This window comes from Neomonachus schauinslandi, chromosome 13 (assembly GCF_002201575.2).
Source record: "Neomonachus schauinslandi chromosome 13, ASM220157v2, whole genome shotgun sequence".
Lineage (NCBI taxonomy): Eukaryota > Metazoa > Chordata > Mammalia > Carnivora > Phocidae > Neomonachus > Neomonachus schauinslandi.
Window position 1 is genome coordinate 72,078,337 of NC_058415.1, and position 20,032 is coordinate 72,098,368.

The 20,032-nt window shown below is 41.9% G+C and overlaps 1 protein-coding gene across 1 annotated transcript; it reads left to right on the forward strand.

Moving 5' to 3' along the window:
- Positions 1–6,968: 6,968 nt before the first annotated feature.
- GNG10 (G protein subunit gamma 10) lies at positions 6,969–13,733 on the forward strand. Its single transcript, XM_021691292.1, has 3 exons — positions 6,969–7,125; positions 11,732–11,863; positions 12,886–13,733. The coding sequence occupies exons 1-2, from the start codon at positions 7,045–7,047 to the stop codon at positions 11,855–11,857; spliced, it is 207 nt and encodes a 68-aa protein (XP_021546967.1). The 5' UTR covers positions 6,969–7,044; the 3' UTR covers positions 11,858–11,863; positions 12,886–13,733.
- Positions 13,734–20,032: the final 6,299 nt, after the last annotated feature.

Consider the following 20,032-nt stretch of genomic DNA (forward strand, 5'->3'; position numbering starts at 1 on the left):
TCTGACTCTCTAAATGACCAGTAACTTGACTTTGGGCAGGTTAACCTCTGAACCTCATTTTCCCATTTTTAATAGCGTTACTAACTACACAGGATTCTTGTGAGAATTAACCAAGACAGGGGTAAAGCATTGGCATATGTTAAGTGCTCAATAAATGGGTTTTCTTGCTTTTAGAGGAAACAGGGAAGAGTCATTTTCATTTGTTAAAATCCATGTTAACAGAAGTGTGTTTAGTGATGACTAAAAACCCCTTGTTTCTTTATTCTTTTAATCGGTATTTGAATCTCTTACCTTGGGCAGGGTACTGTGCTAGAGTGGGAAAGTGATGCCCCTTAGGGCTGGGATTATATATTTTACAGGCAGCTACCTGCCTCTTGTTGCCTTTGAGGTAAGTGTTGAAGCAGCTGAGATGACAACTCAAGAAAGACTGAACTTTCAGGGACAACAAACAACATCAGCTACTTGCTAGTTTACGGCCTACATTCACTGCAGGGAGACTGTCAATGAGATACGGAGGCAGGCTTGGAACAGCTGTTCAAAAGGACAAGTAGCCCTAAGTTCCACTGCCTCCCAAAGTCTCAAAAATGCCTGTGAAAATCTCTCTGGAGAAGCTGCACCTACAAACCTGCTAGTGAGCCTTTAGCTCTTGCTTCATTATTCTAGGTTCTAAAAATAATGCAATGGGTATAAGAAGTGAAATAGTTTTTTTTATGGTACATTATACTGTGTCACATGAAATACAGTTGTTAAAGTGTTTTCCTGTTTCTTTTAAATCATTTTAAAAAACTGAAGGTATATATTATTGTCATTCTGACAATGTTGGCAGAAATACATACCTTCCCATTATATATCATTTTTTATTCTTCTTTCTTTTTTTTTTATTTTTTAAAGATTTTTAATTTTTATTTATTTGAGACAGAGAGAATGAGAGACAGAGAGCATGAGAGGGAGGAGGGTCAGAGGGAGAAGCAGACTCCCTGCCGAGCAGGGAGCCCGATGCGGGACTTGATCCTGGGACTCCAGGATCATGACCTGAGCCGAAGGCAGTCGCTTAACCAACTGAGCCACCCAGGCGCCCTATATCATTTTTTAAAACATGTATTTATTTACTTGAGAAAGAGAGTGAGAGAGCAAGTGTGGGTGGGGCAGAGAGAGGGGGAGAGAGAATCTCAAGCAGACTCCCTACTGAGTGCAGAACCCGACTTGGAGCTCAGTCTCATGACTCTGAGGTCATGGCCCGAGCCAAAATCAAGAGTCGGCTGCTTAACCAACTGAGCCACCCGGTCACCCCTCATTATTTTTATGGAGAAGAGTTATTTGAAGGTCCTTTTCTGGAAAAATAACCCACGGTTAGTAAAAAGGTGACAAAAACACAGGTCAAAGGAGTGAAGAATTGTATACATTATAACAGAGAAACAAAACATTTGTCTTTACAAGGACACTGACAGGGTGCCTGGGTGGCTCAGATGGTTAAGCATCTGCCTTTGGCTTAGATCATGATCCCGGGGTCCTGGGATTAAGTCCGCATCGGGCTCCCTGCAGTTTGGGGAGCCTGCTTCTCCCTCTGCCTCTGTCTCTCATGAATAAATAAAATCTTAAAAAAAAAAAAAAAAGGGACATTGACATTTCTAAAGACTACTGAGATTCCTAAAAACAGTGGAAATTAATAAGTTCTTATTTTTTTACTTCAAGTTTTTAAATTCTAATTGACTATATGGTAAAACTGGTTTTAGGTGTAGAGTTGATTAATTCATCACTTACATAAAACACCCACTGCTCATCACAAGTGTCCTCCTTTAATCCCCATTACCTATTTAGCCCATTTTCCACCCACATCCCTCCATCAACCCTGTTTGTTCTTTATAGTTGAGTCTCTTATGGTTTGCCTCCCTCTTTTTTTCTTCCCTTCCCCATGTAATCTGTTTTGTTTCTTAAATTCCACATATGAGTGAAATCATATGGTATTTGTCTTTCTGACTTCTTTCGCTTAGCATAATACCCTCTAGTTCCATCCACGTCATTGCAAATGGCAAGATTTCATTCTTTTTGATGGCTGAGTAATATTCCAGTGGATATATATACCACATCTTCTTTTTTTTAAAGATTTTTATTTATTTATTTGAGACAGAGAGAATGAGAGACAGAGAGCATGAGAGGGAGGAGGGTCAGAGGGAGAAGCAGACTCCCTGCCGAGCAGGGAGCCCGATGCGGGACTCGATCCCGGGACTCCAGGATCATGACCTGAGCCGAAGGCAGTCGCTTAACCAACTGAGCCACCCAGGCGCCCTATACCACATCTTCTTTATCCAGTCATCAGCGGATAGACATTTGGGCTCTTTCCATAATTTGGCTATTGTTGATAATGCTGCTATAAACATCGGGGTGCACGTACCCCTTTGGATCCCTACATTTGTGTCTTTGGGGTAAATACCCAGTAGTGCAATTGCTGGATCGTAGGGTAGCTCTATTTTCAACTTTTTGAGGAACCTCCATACTGTTTTCCAGAGTGGCTGCACCAGCTTGCATTCCCACCAGCAGTGTAAGAGGGTTCCCCTTTCTCCGCATCCTTGCCAACATCTGTTGTTTCCTGAGTTAATTTTAGCCATTCTGATAGGTGTGAGGTGGTAACTCACCGTGGTTTTGATTTGTATTGTAAGTTCTTATTTTAACCAAGAAAAAATGTGTAACAAATTTTTTAAATAATATATTGGTGATCTGCGCATTTTAGCTGGGGTAAGGAGGAAAGGATTCTCTGTCCCTGGGCCTCACCTATTTTCAGAGCTCTAGGAATAACTACATCTGTGGGAACAGACTCTACTCCTCCAGATGAGCAGTGACTTCTCTTGGAAGCTAAAATGAAAGTTCTTTTCCCTACTCCCACTTTGTGAGATACTACATAAGTCACTTTCTTTCCTTAGTGGCTCTTAGTTTCCTCATCTCTAAAATTGGGATGGATTACATTATATGAAGGTCTCTTCACTCTGAAGTTCCATGATGCAAAAATGATGGATGAGAAGACATTTTGGTAAAGTATAAAGCAAAACACAGATGGTCAGTGGCACCAAGCTTGCCTGTCTATGGATCACTGTGGGGGACTCTGTGCTAGAACCTTGCTGTTTCTTTCCAAGTCAGACCATTCCTCTCCAAAAGAGTAGCACAATCAATCATACAGAGGTGGGCAGATTAGTGGGTGTGTACAGCATGAAAAAGGGAGATGAACTCACCTCTAAACATTTTCTGCTACCTGTGGTTAACACACAAGTATTACATTATGTGTCCCCTCACTGTGGGCAGCCCCAAAGCTGCCTTTTCTAATTGGAGATAATCTCACTGCTTCAGCTGTCATTGTGCTGTGCAGATGTCTCCCATATCAGCATCTTGCCACTTAACATTTCTAACCACCTAGAGGCACATAGCATTACAGCTGAAGACTTGGTTTCTCCTAAGCCAAACTCATCTTTGTTCTTTACTCCTCCCTTCAAGCCTAGGCCTGTTTCCTAACATCTGTCACAGGCACCAGTTCTAGCCTGCTCTCTGCTTCAGAACCTTTACCCCATTTCCTTTGCATTTTATAACCGCCATGGAAAATACCTCATTTAGTCTTTTTAATTTGTTCTCCATCCCACCTTTGTAGTCCTACCTAGGGCCTCATTCCAGCCACTCTCCCCACCAAAAAGACAAAACCATTATTGAAGTCATTTTGTTTCCCCACTTTCAGTTTATTTCGTATCCTCATCCCAGATTAATATTCCTAAAATGTGTTACCATGTGGCTATGCTACTGTTTGCTCCAAACTTTTCTCTTTTGAGGTTTTCTGTGACTTCCAGTCTTATCAGCTTTGTATCTTCTATTGCTCACTAGAGCCTTCTCCATTCTTCATTCATTCACTCCATATATATATGGCCTGCTTTCCCCTCACTGGAATGCTTTCCCTGTGCTCTGTGCCATGTGCAGGATTCAGATTTTGGTCCTGCCATTTATGAGGAGCTTTCCCTAACCCTTCCAGTTTATATCTTTGCTCTGAGTTCTTTGCCACACCTTTTTGACACATGACCATTCTACTTTGCCTTACTCACCAATCTAGTAATGTTCCCAACATGTAGTTTCATCTTTTGACTAGAATATAATTTAAGTTTTGTGGCACGGAAACTTGTCACTAGAGAGGGCTTTAACATTTGCAAATCTGCTCGTCATAAGAAAAACTTTAACACCGCAAAGACTGAACACGTAGCTCACAAAATAAAAAGAAATGTTCAGTCTCAACACTTAAGATACTTAAGAGATTTGAGATGCAATATTTCATCTATTAGGTTAGTAAAGATAAAGAACCACAACATAGAATTGTGAGGGTGCAGAGAAATAAGCAGTCTTCTGGTGGGAATAGCAGTTGATTGCTACCACCTTCTGGAGGATCAAGTTGGGAAAAGTGTAAGAAATTGTTTATATTTTTAGTCCATCAATTCCACTTTTAGGAATGCATTCAAACCCTGCTCCCAAACCAAACATGCACAAAACTGTATATTTAAGGAGGTCATCACAGTGTTAAGTAATAGGGCAGTAGGTAAGTTATGATCCAGTTGTACAATGGAATATCATGCAGTCATTAAAAGTAATAGATGTAGGGTATATCTTTTCTGACTGCTCTTGGCCCCCTTCTGGGATCAGCATCCGGTTTTCCTTTGGGGAACCACTCTTCCCTTACCCCCTCAGTCCATGTAGTTTGGGTATCTTAGCTTGGGTTCCTCAGAGAAACAGACTCTAAGAGATTTTCATGCAGAAAGTTTACTGGGGAGAGTGTCAAAATCAACCCCTGTGGGAGAGGCTAGGGAGTGAGGATTGGGAGGAGGAGGGAGGAGTTGAACTGTGAAGTAGTTGCCATAAAGGCCTCAGATGATCCCAGCAAGGAGCTGTAGAGGTGGGATCTTTCGGTGTTGTTCTGACTCGAGGCAAGGGGGTTAGGGTTCAGGTCTTATACATCCCACATCAATTTGGATGAGTGCTGACACTGGGAGGGATGGCTATCAGCTAAGGGCAGTTTCCAGAGAGGGATTTAGCTGAGACATCAGTTGCAGCTACTCCCAGCTGCTGGGGGAATGAGTGCCTCAGTCCTAAATGGGGAAGTTGGGTGGTGCATCCCTCATCCTCCTCCTGGCTAGGCACAGCTAATCTGGGCATTCCAACTCTACATAATGCTTGCTTTCAAATAATGATTGGTTCAGGGTGGGCACATGACTGAATAAGGTTGGTAAGATCCAGTATAGGGGTTTTTTTGGAACAATGAGAAAGAAAAGAGGCGCTCTTGCTCCTAAGTTTGCTAGGTTGGGACAATGAAAGCATGGAATGGACCTTCCTTCACAGTACCTCTTAGAGAAAGTCTATTTGCCACTGAAGAAAATGAGGCCAACACCCAAAAAAAAGCAGAGCCAAAAGGTAGAGAGCCCCAAAGCTAGTATTTGGGCAATTAAATCCATACTTTAAAGTCCCTGGGCTTTTCAGTTATGTAAGCCAATATATTACCTTTTTGCATTACTCAATTTAAACGAGTTCTGACATATACAGCTGACCTTTGAACAATGGGGGAATAGGGGCACTGACCCCATGCAGTCAAAAATCCACATATAAATTTTGACTCCCCCAAAACTTAACTACTAATAGCCTACTGTTGACTGGAAGCCTTACCAATAACAAATAGTTGATTAACAACTATTTTGTATGCTGTATGTAATTTTTACTGTACTCTTCCAATAAAGCTAGAGAAAAGAAAATGTTAAGAAAATCATAAGGAAGGGGCACCTGGGTGGCTCAGCTGGTTGAGCTACTGATTCTTGGTTTTGGCTCTCATCATGATCTCAGGGTGCTGAGATCCAGCCCCGAGTTGGGCTCCATGCTCTGCAGGAAATCTCTTTCTTTCCTTCTCCCTCTGCCCCTCCACTCTCTCTCTCTCTCAAATAAATAAGTAAATAAATAAATCTTAAAAAAAAAAAAAATTATAAGAGAAAATATTTTCAGTACTGTACTGAAAAAAAAAAGTATAAGTGGACTCGCACAGTTCAAACCTGTGTTGCTCAAGGATCTACTACTGTACAATGGTGTACAATGATAAAGGCAATATGCACAATACATTAAGTGAAAAAATTTAACACAAAACATACATTTTACATATAGTAATGATGCCGGTTTTGTAAAACAAACTAATGTACACAATTAAAAAAAAAAGAGGGGTGCCCGGGTGGCTCAGTCAGTTAAGAGTTGCCTTCGGGTCAGGTCAGCCCCCCTCCTGGTGGAGTCTGTTTGAGATTCTCTCCCTCTCCCCTCCCCCTGCTCTCTTTCTCCGATAAAATAAATAAAATCTTAAAAAAAAAAAGAATGCAGCACAACAGAAACAATGTTAGAGTTAAATGGTGAGATGGGACGGGGGGTGGGGGAAGCTGAAGTTAGTTTTCTTCTATAGGTTCTGGAAAGATGTCAAGGCCTGGGATTTGAGCCCTGCTTACCCTACTTACCTACCGAGTCAACTGACGGGATTCCCACGGAACAGTAACAGATGACTCACAGACCTGTTACCGTTTCAGGGGCTCCTACCAACCGTCCTCCCTCTCCCCCCAGCCCCATTACAGCAAGGCACCGAAGCCTTCACGAGCTTATTTCAACTCCTTTGCCACCTGGGCTCCAGCCACACGGAGTCACAGTTCCGACTTCTCAGGAGTGCGTCTCCACCTTCCCGAGCCCCAGAGCCCCCAACCCCGCAGGTCGCGCCCGCTCCTCCGGAAGACCCGCGGCGCTGAGGAGATGGGCCCACCGCGCCGCTCCGCGTCCAGGCGCAGCTGCGGGCACTAACCACGTGTGGAGATCGGGGCGACTCGGGACCCGACGCCATCGCTTACCTGCGGCTCCTGTCGCGCGGGGGACGGCCACCGGGAGAGGCGGGGCAGCGGGCGGCGGGGCGGGCGCAGCGGCTTCCCCGCCCCCGGGCGGTGCTCGCGCTCCGGGCCTCGCGGCTCCCGCAGCCCGGCTCCCCCGCCTTCGGAACCCAGTGCCGCCGCCATGTCTTCCGGGGCCAGCGTGAACGCCCTGCAGCGCCTGGTGGAGCAGCTCAAGCTGGAGGCCGGCGTGGAGAGGATCAAGGTGAGGCGGGCGGCGGGCGCCCTTTCCTTAGGGCGCGGTAACGGCGCGCTCCCGCCGTCGCCTGGGAGACGTGAGGGGAGAGGCCGGCTGCCCCTCGCCGCGGCTAGGTCGTGGTGGGCGGCCGTGAGGACGGCGGCCCGGTCCCGGCCAGCTGCCCGGCCTCGGCGGGGATGCGGCCGGTAGGAGGAGGCCGGGCCTGGTGGGCCGGGGGAGCAGGGCGAGTCCTCCGGAGCGTGGCCGGGGCCGAGTGCCCTGGGGGCGTTTCCCAGTCGGCGGTGCGGACCCGAACTCGGGGTGGGGGCGGGGTGGGGGCTGCGGAGCGGGGCGCACGCGCGCAGGCCAGGGATGCGGGCGACGCGGGGCCGGCCTGGCTGGGTTGTTTCGGGAGGATGCGGTCCGGGCCTGCGGAGGCGACGAGGACCGGCCTTAGTGAAGGATTGATGGGACGAGAGCGAGAGCTCGGAGGAAGACGGGGCTCAGGTTTCTGGCGTGGTGACCGGGTGTAGGGCGCTGCCCTTCGCCCCAGCAGAGAGGAGGGAGAGCGGGTTTGCGGAATGAGGAGTTCAGTGTTGGACATGTGGACTTTGCCGAGATATCCAAGTAGGGCTGGAGGCTCAGAGAACAAGGCCGAAAGAAGTCATGAGAATGTATGGGAGTAAAAATTTATTAACGAAAAAACCAGAGTGTGGAACCCAGGACCAGCCAAAAGATGGCTGAGAGGAGAGGAGAACCAAGGGAAAGCAAGGAAGGAGGGGTTTTCAAAAATGTGGGGCTTAGTTCTTATGTCTAATGTTTAGTCAGTTGATTGAAAAGCATCTGTTGTGTACTGTGTTGAGCAGCTAGGGTAGCATTATTTATAGAATGTATGTTCGTGTGTATGAATGAACACTGCTGTGATATTCCATGTACCTCCATAGTGCCTTTTCTCTGTAGTTGGCACTATTCTAGGTACTGAGAATATGGTGATAATAGTGGCGAAGATCATCAATAAACACATTAGCCAATAAGTAAAATAATTTCAGACCATAGTGAAGATTATAAAACAAGGTAAAGAGAGTTATGGAATGCAGAAGAGGTTTTAGTAACATATGTAGTAGTAGAAGCAGAATCTAGATTGTAAAAGGGTAGACAGGCCTTTTTAAAAAAGAAATCTGGTTTTAAAGAGGAAACAACTTTTTTTTAATTTAGGAAATGAAAAGCTTTATTTCGAGGTTGAGGGAAAGGAACAAACTATTTTTAGATTGAGGGGGACCGAATAGAGAAGGAGAATTGGAGGTAGAGGAGACAGGCAGTCTGCCTGTGGGGACATGGCTTGGGGGGGCACCTTCTGAGATAGGAGGAAAGGAGATCAGGACGTGTGTGAAGATAGATGTTTCTAGACATATGGACTTAAGGACTTGTATGATGACAGTTTTCTTTGTGAAATAGGCCAAGTTTTCTTCTAGGGCAAAGGAGAGGGAGCTAATGGAGTCACAAGAGTGAGGGTGGAAGAGAGTGCTGATGGGAATGGGAGAGGAACCCCTACCAGGCACATCCATAGACACCTTGTGACTCTGAAGACCCAGCTCCTTTGAGATTGGAGACTGATTGCCCTACTTGTGGATTTTTTTTTTTCTCCACTAGCACTTAGCCACCCAGGAATCTGAGTGTCCAAGGTGGATGGTAGTTGATCCAAGTAGTGGGTTAGCAGAGGCGGTATACCGGAAAGATGGAAGTGGGGGCAAAGGGCAAGGAGCTTGAGGGGTTGGCCAGAAGGAGGCTAAACATAGGCCGGATAGAGAAGGAACTGAGCCAGCCTCCTGGTGATGGGCGGGGCAAAAGGGGAGGAGGAGTTCTCCTTGAGGTCAAAGAAGGGATGTAGTAAGAAGGAAGTAGCATTCTGGCTGGGTGGGAGAGATTGTGATCAGAAAGTAGGAAGTTGAAGTGTAAAATTTCAGATGTGGAGCAGTTATACGTGTTGGCATTGAGGAGAAGGCTGTCTGAGGAAAGGAGGTCAGGGAACTGAAATTAGGGTTGTTGAATATGGTCAGGATGATGTTGGCACCTGAGAGGAAAAGGAGAACTGTGGGCCAGATGCCTGCCTACCTTGTGGAGTAGCTGGGCAAGATGTTTTCTACATTTAAAAAATAATTTTGGGTGATGAAACAGACCCAGAGAATTCAAGTGAATTGCTCAGGGTTACACAGATAGTAACCTTATTTGTGAGGTGTTCTCATGGTAGTATGGTTTCAGGTGTTTGGTGGGCTTCTCTCAGGCAGTAGGAGTCACAACATTCCAGGGTCTAGTTTGCCTCATTGCAGGGCTCAATAATGAATGGATGCGCTCAGCACACCCACAGATGTCTTCTCTTTAGCGGACTTGCTAACTAGTAAATAAACCAGGACACCAGTTTTCTAGCATATAATGGAGGGCATCCCTTCCCAGTGATTGGAATGCTTGATATCCTTCCAAGGGCCCCTTCTCTGTTTTGGAGAAATCTCTGAGAAGTTGCTGGGTGAGCATGGACTCAAACCAAGGAAAGCCATATAATTTGGGTATCTTACCTCCCATGGCAAATGACAGCTTCTAAGTGTTTGGGCTTATACTCCACCCTCTCCCCACCCCCAGAGTCTTTTTCCTGTAAAAGTGCTAGAGAAATGCTGACCACTTTTATTCTTCTCTTATTTTCTCTGCATATCCACTCGTCTTAACTTTTTGACCATGTTCTTTAGGCCAGGGTCCAGTTAGTCCCATTTCTCCAGGGATCTTGGAGGATAGTCTCCTTCTGCCCATCATGTGTGAGTTCATCTGTTCCCTCTGTTGGAGAGATAGTAAGCATGAGCATAATTGGTTCTAAATTCCTGTGAATTAAAAGCTGCTATATATAACCATTAATTCCAGTTATAATTAACATGAAAATGTCAGAACTTCTTTTGAGGGAAAAGGAAGCTTAACCATTAGTTTGATAATATTATTTTGTTTTTATATTTATATAATAAAAACGTATTACATTAATGAAACCAGAATTCCTAAAGCATTCTAGAAACTTAGATGGTAACCATAACATAAGGGGCTGATTTTCCAGTTATTTAGAAGCTTGGAAAATTAACACAAACTAGTAGTAATACTTGAACAGCAATTGGAACCATTTTTGTATGATAGGAGTGAGATTTTATACAAAACACCTTCTCAGTGCACATAAAATGGAATGTGAGGAAAGCCTCGATGTACAAATCTGCATCAGATGGAGGCTAAGAAGAAAGGTAGAATAATATTTATCAGTGCTGCCTAATAAACTTCTCCAAAACTTAGTGATTTAAAGCAACATTCATTAATTCACAGTTCTTAAGTCAACAGTTTGAGCTGGGCCCAACTGTGTACTTTTGCTGATCTTTGCTGGGCTTTTCAACGCATCTGCAGTCAAATGGAGGGTTGGTTGGTAGCTGGATGATCTTCTCCACAAGATCTCCAGTAGGCTAGCCTGAACTCATTAGATGGTCTTAGAGTTCGAACTACAACAAGAGAGGTAGCAGCAAGGGCTCTTGAGACCTACAGCTTAGAACTTGCCCATTATTTCTGCCACATTTTCCTGGTCAAAGCAGGTCACAAGGCCAACCCAGATTCAAGGAGTCTTAGGTAAAGACTCTACTTCTTGGGGCATCTGGGTGGCTCAGTCGGTTGAGCGTCTGCCTTCGGCTCGGGTCCTGATCATGGGGTCCTGGGATTGAGTCCTGCATCGGGCTCCCTGCTCAGCGGGGAGTCTGCTTCTCCCTTTCCCTCCGCCCGCCGCTCCCCCTGCTTGTGCTCTATCTCTTTCTGTCAAATAAATAAAATATTAAAAAAAAAAAAGACTCGTGCTCGCTTCGGCAGCACATATACTAAAAAAAAAGACTCTACTTCTTGGTGAGAGGAGCTGCGAAATATTGTGACTATTTTTGTAGTCTGCAACAACTGTATTGCTGACCATGTGTCAACACTATTCTAAGTGTTTTACATGCATTTAGCTCATTTAATTGTCTCATCAACTCACTGAGTCAGGTACTATTACAAAATACATTTCACAGATGAGAAAACAAAAACTGAGAAATTAAGTTAACTTGCCCAAGATCATACAGGTAATGTTGGAGCTAAATAGGAGTCCAGGCATTCTGGTTCCAGAGGCTGCACTCTTAACCAAAAAGCTATCTTGCCTCAAAAGCTTGGTGGAGAAAACTTGTCACTTGTTTTGGGCAGACTGGATAAGGCTCCAGCCTTGTAAACATTAAAACAGTTTGCTCACATGGCAAACCTGACTATATAGTGCACGCTTTGTAAGTGAAAATTTGTAAAGGAAGTACTAGAATGAGCTCTTTCTTTACCAATTCAGTCTCAAAACTAGGATTCTAACTGGGTAAAGATACAGCTTTATTTTTCCTTTATTGAGGAAGCAACTGAATAAAAAAATACCCTTAATCATGGAAATTATAACATTCCCTCTTTGAAGTTCAGTTATTAGAACTTTCAGCAAAAAAGAGACTTTTGGAGATCACAAGATGTGGGACCTTTATCAAGTGGTAGGATCATTTTTTGGAGTATCAAATGGCTCTGGCTGTGAGCAGCACGTCAAGCTGTTGTCCCTTTGTTTCAGGTCTCGCAGGCAGCTGCAGAGCTTCAACAGTACTGCATGCAGAATGCCTGCAAGGATGCCTTGCTGGTAGGTGTTCCAGCTGGAAGCAACCCCTTCCGGGAGCCCAGATCCTGTGCTTTATTCTAAAGGCTGGTGAGTAATGATACACCATGCTATCTTGGGGCCATGGCATTATCACAGGGCTTCCCAAGGGATCGGGCAACTGAGTTTTGAATATCTACTATAGTTGGGGAAATTAAAATAAGAAACAGCAAAATGCACCTGAAGGGTGACTCTAGTCAACATGCCTGTGGAATACATCTCATTAAGGGAGTCTCAATCCTCTTGGGCACTAACTCATGAGATGTTAATATCCTTATGTACTTGAGCTCTTTAACTGAGTTGGCTGATAGTAATTTCATGACCTTAATCCTACCATCTCTGTCCTAACACCATCCCGGAGTTGTGATTTGCTGCTTGGTGCTATCAGCAGACTTGCTGCTCTCTGGACTAAGGACTCCCCAGAGGAGACTTGTTCCTACCACCAGCTATGATTTCTTTCCTGGAGGCTTTCAGAATATATCTGTTTTAATAGAGGAGGAAATGCAGCTAGTAGGGAAAAGCGTGGGTAGAGTTAAAAGAGCTTTACAAATTGATTACTGAAATGAAAACACCTCTTTGGTGGCATATTAGAAATTTCATGGGTCCTAAAGTGTTGTGTTTCATTCATTCACATTTTCTTTTTTTTTTTTTTTCCTTTTTTTGGAAGAGGTCAGGGCATAGGTTACTGCAGTCTTTTGGGGCCAGCATATTTCAAATTATGTGTTCTGAGGGGTTTTCATACAGTAAGTAATCATCTTAGGTCCTTTTTCACATATTTGCAAAAGGAAATTATTCATATTAACGGAAGGAAATAATCATGCTATCAGGTACTATTGTACCTTTTAATGGAAAATGTCCACATTTATGGTATTAAAATAATAGTCTTATGCTGGCATAGCATTTTCCTTTTTACAAAGCACCTTAATGGGTGGTACTCATTCAACAATGTAGCTTAGATGTTTTTTATATCGTTACTTTCTACTTTGAGAACACTAAAGTGACCTGTAATGATAACTAGTTAATTATATGTATAAATCTTACTAACGTGAAAACCTACCTAATTCTCTTTCCAGTAAGGAAGAAGTTCACTGAGGAATGCTTTTAAGCGCAAAGTGATGAATAACTAACTGCCTCCAAGTCTCAAGAAAACACTTTTCTCCAGACAAATGACTCTTAGATATTTCAGACCTTTCCTTGGCCTCGTCCTATAGCCAAAATTCTATAGAAATTGATGAGTTTCTACTCAGATAAGGAAACTGGGTGAGGGGGAAGACTTTAGATAATAATGGTCAGACTCTTGGTAAAGTGCTTTTATATTAAACAAAAATGTTACCACCAAATACACCTCTTTCATAAGCGAATTACTGGTGTTTCTATACCTGGAATATTACGTTTGTTTTATTTACTGGATGTTTACATTTTGGGAAGGCAAACATTTTTGTTTGTTAAAAAATTGAATATTTGTAATTTGTTGTTCCTAAGATTTTTATACCATAACAAAACTGTTCTTTTCTCCTGAATTTACAGTTTCTAAATGAAGACAAGCAAGTGTAAAACTGGGGGAAGAATAGGCTTTATTAATAAAATGATGTCTTGATTTTTCTAAATGAGAAGATTGCTTTATTTTTAACACTAAACATGGGAGCTGTTTCTTAGCAAACTTGTTTGGAAAGATTCATGTTGTGTTGTGTATTAGATTGCCCCATCTTGTGTATCTTCGAAGCAGATTTGGTCTTTGTCTTCTTAAGTTCCTCTACTTTATAGTTGTGGTTGTACTTAAAAAACAAAAAACAAAAAAACACACCATTATCTCATGTCTTTAAAAAAAATGTTTAAATATGCTACTCGAACATTGCAAACGATTAAAAACAAAATAATGTGAAAATATTACGACCTAAATAAATTCTTAATGTCACAAGTGTTTTACGTTGATGATGTGCCTTTGATTTAATTTGGGACACTTTTAAAAGGATACTTTGTGTTTGTGATAATCTTTGATGAGCTTGGAAATAAAATTTCTGCTTAATTCATCATTTTCTATGATAGCAACATTTTCTGTCTGATTTTGTTTTCAGGCGTCATGGATTTTTGTTTCCTTGTGAAATTGAGTGCTAGAAGTGGGAAGTGAGATTTTTGCTTGTAAGTCCTTGTAGAACTTTGTAAAAAAAAAAAAATATATATATATATATGTATAATTTGCAGAAACATCTCAATTTCTGGTGACATTTGCACTTCGAAATAGTTATGTATAAATCCATAAATAAATAAATGAAAATATCTTTTAGCATAGTGTTACCGAATAGAGAAAATAGAAGCCATCATCATATGGAAACTCCCTTAATTTCTGGCCACTAAACTTCCAAATCTAAGTGATCTGAATCTCTCCCTTCAATCAAAATTCAGCTGTCCCTTTTCTAACCCTGCTATTTATTCTCTGGATCTGTTTCTTCTCTGAAATCACACTATCAATTATCCTTTCTCCTTTATCTTCAGCTACTTTATTGGATCCTTTCTGTCAACATTTAAACATGTTCCAGTCTCCGTTTTAACAACAATAAGCATTTTTAAAAATCTCCATTAAAAAATTCATTTTCATTTATAAAAGATAAGTAAGTCCTCGAGATCTACTCTACAGCATAGTGCCCATGGTTAGTATATTGTATTATATACTGAAAATTTTACTAAGAGAGTTGATCCTATGTTAGGTGTTACCACAAAAAATAATAAGAGGGTGGAAGGAAACTTTTGGATATGATGGATAAGTTTATGGTGTAGATTGTGATAATGGTTTCAGAGGTATATATTTACCTCCAAACTCCTTAAGTTGTATACATTATTATGTACAGCCTTTTGTATGTCAAAAAAAAAAAAATATTTTCTTGATTCCAATTTCTCCTTCGGCAAAAAGTTGGTAAGATACAACAAGAAACTATAGGTGTCTCACTTAGGAATATAGATATTTGCCCTAAATATAAGCAAATCAAATTCACTAGTATATCAAGAGAAGATACAACCTGACAAAACTATTTTGATAAAACCTGTCAGTATAATTCATTACATTGGTTTAAAGTGTAATTCATTATATGAATGATTAAAGAATCTATGCCAACAAGTCATTTGACAAAATTCAAGGGCTGTTCTGAGTAAGAACTAAATGGCTTAGGGAAATTGGAAGAGAAAGATGATAAAGACTATCAAAAGCAACAGCAAATTTCATACTACATAGTGGAATGTGGAAGTATTCAGCATGTTAGGAACAAAACAAGCATACTTTTTATCACTACTATTGTTCAGCTTGCTTTCTTTTTTTCCCTTTTTAAAAAAGATTTATTTATTTGAGAGACAGAGAGTGAGCTGGGGGAGGGGAAGAGGTAGAGAAGCAGACTGCCTGCTGAGTGCGGAGCCTGACAAGGGGCGCCATCCCAGGACCCTGAGAGCATGACCTGAGCTGAAATCAAGTCGGATGCTTAAGCAACTCAACCACCCAGGCGCCCCTATTCAGCATTGCTTTAGAGGTGTTAGCTAATGCAGTAAGATGAAAAAAACGAAAGGGGGTAAACATTTTAGAAGCAGTATCTACTTATGGATTATATAATTGTACACTTTGAAAACTGATGAGAATATAGAAAAAGAAATACTCAAATTTGTAATAGAATTTAAGGGGCTGGCTGGATATAAGTATGTGTAGAAAAATGAAAAGTATTTTCTCCACTGGCAATAGCTAGTTAAAAATGGAAATGGAGGGGCGCCTGGGTGGCTCAGTCAGTTAAGCGTCCGCCTCCAGCTCTGGTCATGATCTCAGGGTCCTGGGATCTAGCCCCACATCGGGCTCCCTGCTTGGTGGGGGGCCTGCTTCTCACTCTCCCTCTGCCTGCCACTCCCCCTGCTTGTGCTCGCCCTCTCTCTATCTCAAATAAATAAATGAATAAAAACATTCTCATTAAAAAAATGGAAATGGAAATTATATACCATTTCTGCTTTAATGACATAAAAAATTCTTAAGAATACATTTAGGTGCCCCCCCTGCCAGAATAATTTTTAAAACTCTGTGTGTGTGTATAAAACATGGGAGGGTGAAACCTGTCTTACTGGATATTAAAACTTACTTTGAATATGGGGCACCTGGGTGGCTCAGTTGGTTAAGCATCTGACTTGGTTTCAACTCAGGCCGATCTCAGGGTCATGAGATTGGCCCCGTGGGCTCCATGCCCAGCAAAGCATCTGCCTGAGATTCTCTCCCTATCCCTCCCCCTCTGCCCCTCCCCAAGGCTCATACTCGAGCACTCTCTCTCGAAATCTTTAAAAAAAACCCTTATTTTGAACATGCTGAATCAAAACTATGATTTTTTATTTTAAGATTTTATTTATTTGAGAAAGCAGGGGGAGGGGCAGAGGGAGAAGCAGGCTCCCTGCTCAGCAGGGAGCCCGATGGGGGACTCACTCCCAGGACTCAGGATCATGACCTGAGTTGAAGGCAGACACTGACGGAGCCACTCAGGTGCCCCTTTGTTTTTTTTTAAGATTTTATTTATTTCTTTGACAGCACAAGAGGGGGAGTAGCAGAGGGAGAGGGAGAAGCAGGCTCCCTGCTGAGAAGGGAGCGTGATGCGGGGCTTGATCCCAGAACTCTGGGATCATGACCGGAGCCGAAGGCAGACGCTTCACACCAACTGAGCCATCCAGGAGCCCCTAAAACTATGATTTTTTAAAAAATTAAAAAGAGGGGCGCCTGGGTGGCTCAGTTGGTGTGAAGCGTCTGCCTTCGGCTCCGGTCATGATCCCAGGGTCCTGGGATCGAGCCCAGCATCGGGCTCCCTGTTGGGCAGGGAAGCCTTCTTCTCCCTCTCCCACCCCCCCACTTGTGTTCCCCCTCTTGCTGTCTCTCTCTGTCAAATAAATAAAATCTTAAAAAAAAAAATTAAAAAGAAAATAAAAAATTATTGTGATATAGGAATAGGCAAATAAATGATTGGATCATAACAGTTCAGAAATAGACTTGACTTTTCTATTCAGTAGGAAAGTATGGTTTACTAATAAATGGTGCTGGCATTACTGGCCATCCATTTGGAAGGAAATAAAATTGGGCTTGTATTATGTAATAAAAAATCCACATGGGTTAAAGAAAAGGGAATACAAAAGCATTAGAAGAAAAATTAAGGGAATAGTTGTGTAACTAAGGTACAAAAGTTAAAAGAGGTCTTCCTAAGCAAGACACGAAACCCGGAAATCAAAAAAGAAAAGATGTGTATACTTTACTATATAAAACTTAATTTAAATAAATAATTCAGTTTAAATAAGTATTAAGTTAAAACTGTTGTATGATAAAATCATAAATGGAATAAAAAGGCAAAAGACAGAAAAATATGTACTTTTTCAGTCCTCATTTGGGATTGCTCTTTGCATTCTCCACCCCCTCTAATCCAGGCTGCTCTATTTATTAAAATCATTGGATCCCTTGTTTGAGGGTCGGCTTATTATGTGGGGGAAAATAACCAACCTATTACTGTTAGAGGCAAGGGGTGAGATGCCCTGGTGTTGATTCCCATTTATACCCTGTATCTCAGTGGCAAGGGAAGGAGTATCTATGTCCATCCACAGTTGGAGGGAGCAGCTGATGTTCTACGGCTGGACCTAGAAACTTGGAGTAAGATCTCTCAAAAGTTCTCAAAAGTGAGCAGCACTATCACAGCAATGGATCTAAGGGCAAGTAACTCTTTAGAACATGAAAAACCTCACAGGGAAATGCTCTCAGAGGGGGAAAAAAAAATCAAAGTTCCATTGCAAGAGCCAACCTGAGAAGTTGGGGCTGTTCCAAACAATCCCTTGTGATGGGGTGTTTGGAAGAGGATCTTGGAGGCCGGACTGACACTTTTGGTCCCCTAACAAGGGCCCAACCAGACCCTTCGGGGCTTCTATGATCAGCCCAACCTGACATGTGACAATGGCTTCCAGGGAGTGCTCTACTAAAGCAGAGCTCACTTACTTTATCCATTGTTCCCAGACTCCTAAAACAAGACTTACTTCCCAATACCTCTGACAGAGGTTGTTCCACGCTCAGGCAGAATGTGTCCTTAAACAGCAAGCGCCATTAAGGAATGCCCACAGGAGGACTCATACTTCCACTCCATTTGGTGAGGAAGCAGGGACATGACTGTTAATAGCCTAGCCTCAAGGCTTGCTGTAGTTGATGGCCTATAAAGAAACTCCTCTCCTCTGGAAGCTGATTAAAGGCAGGATAACGGAGATCTGCAAGCTGAGAAGCCTTAGCCTTACCTTAGTTTAGAAGCTATCCTGACAAAATTTTAAGAAAGTAGAACAGGGTGCCTGGGTGGCTCATCGTTGAGCATCTGCCTTCGGCTCAGGTCATGATCCTGGGGTCTGGGATCAAGCCCCGCATCGGGCTCCCTGCTCAGCGGGAAGCCTGCTTCTCCCTCTCCCACTCCCCCTGCTTGTGTTCCCTCTCTCGCTGTGTCTCTCTGTCAAATAAATAAAATCTTAAAAAAAAAAAAAGTAGAACAGAAATTCCAATTAGATGTCCAGAAATAGTTTCTCTTTAAAGTTTCCACCCCCACATACCCAAGCAAAACCAAACATCCAATAAATAAAAGTATAATAGCAAGAGGAGAGTAGGAGGAGGAAAGGAAGAGGTGGTGTGAAGCCTGTTTCAAAAAGGATATGATTAACAGTATCAAACGTTGAAGAGAGGTCAAGTAAGGTGATGTCTGCATGTCTCCTGGATCTAAGAAGGTAGAGGTCAATTTTGGTAGTAATAGGGTGATAATTTCAGAAGCCAGGGAAGAGTATGCCTGTGGTCTTCAAACATTTTTGCTGCTGTACCACCTATAATAATGTCAAAAACCCATTACCTCCATTTGAGATGACATATAAAAGTTTTGTTAATAACCGAATAGTTGCAAAGAATATAACTTTATTAGTAATTCTGACATTTTAAAATAAAATTATTACATCTTTAAAAAAATGTACTCAATGGAATATAAATACCAGAGTAATTAGAAACCTACAATCATCCATTAAAAAATATACAAACTATCCTCCAAAAATGTTGTACCAACAGTATAGGAAAGTGTTCTTTCTCCAATATGCTGACACTGAATATTGCTAATTTTCAAAAATTTTGCAGATCTGATAGGTGATCTGTTTTCCTTTGCATTTGCCTGATGAGTAATGAAGCTACATATAATTTCAAATGTTTATTGGCTATTTTTGTTTCTTCAGTGTAATATCTATTCATATATTTTGTCCACTCTTCTATTAGGTTGTCTTCCTATCAATTTGTAGGATTCTTTGTATATTAGGAATGTAAATTTTTTTTATTATGTAGGTTGCAAATTTCTTAGTTTTAAATTTTTATTTATGAAGGCAACACTTTATTTTTTTAAGTATTTATTTATTTATTTAAGTAATCTCTACACCCAGTGTGGGGCTCAAACTAATGGCCCCGGGATCAAGAGTTGCACAGTCCTCCGACTGAGCCAGTCAGGCATCCCTGAAGGCAACACTTTAAATGGGAAGTTCTCTCTCTGGTGCCTGGGTGGCTCAGTCGGCTAAGGCTCAGGTCATGATCTCAGGATCCTGGGGATCAAGTCCTACATCCAGCGAGGAGTTGGCTTCTCCCTCTCCCTCTCCCTTTGTGCGCTCTCTCTCTCAAATAAATAAATAAAATCTTTAGGAAAAAAAATGAGAAGTTCTCTAACTTGAACTTTGCCTAGATTTTAACTTTCTTGGTGATGGAGGGTTTACTCTGGTGATCTTCACTTCTTGACTTAAAGGGTCAGACTGAGATGGAGGCTCATTTTAAAAGGCTTGCTGGAGGAAAGATGGGAAGCAGTAAGCCCTTCAGAAGACAACTAAATAACATATATATACATTTATATTTATACATATACACACGCACAATACTATATATACTGCTATTGCTCTAAATGTATATATTGTATCTACTGCTTTAAAAAAAAAAGGCTTGCAGTGTTCAGGTGAATCTGGAAGATATTTGGATCTTATGACAATTATGCCAATTAGAATATTTTACATACAAAGATGCAAACAATAGGGCAGAATATATATTTTGAAAATTTAATATGGAAGCACCAAGAACATCTAACAATGTATTTTCTTTAATGAATGAGCAAATCTAAATCATTTTGTTACTAGATTTTCATCAAAAACAAAGGAATGTGGCACAGAACACTATCCTTTCTT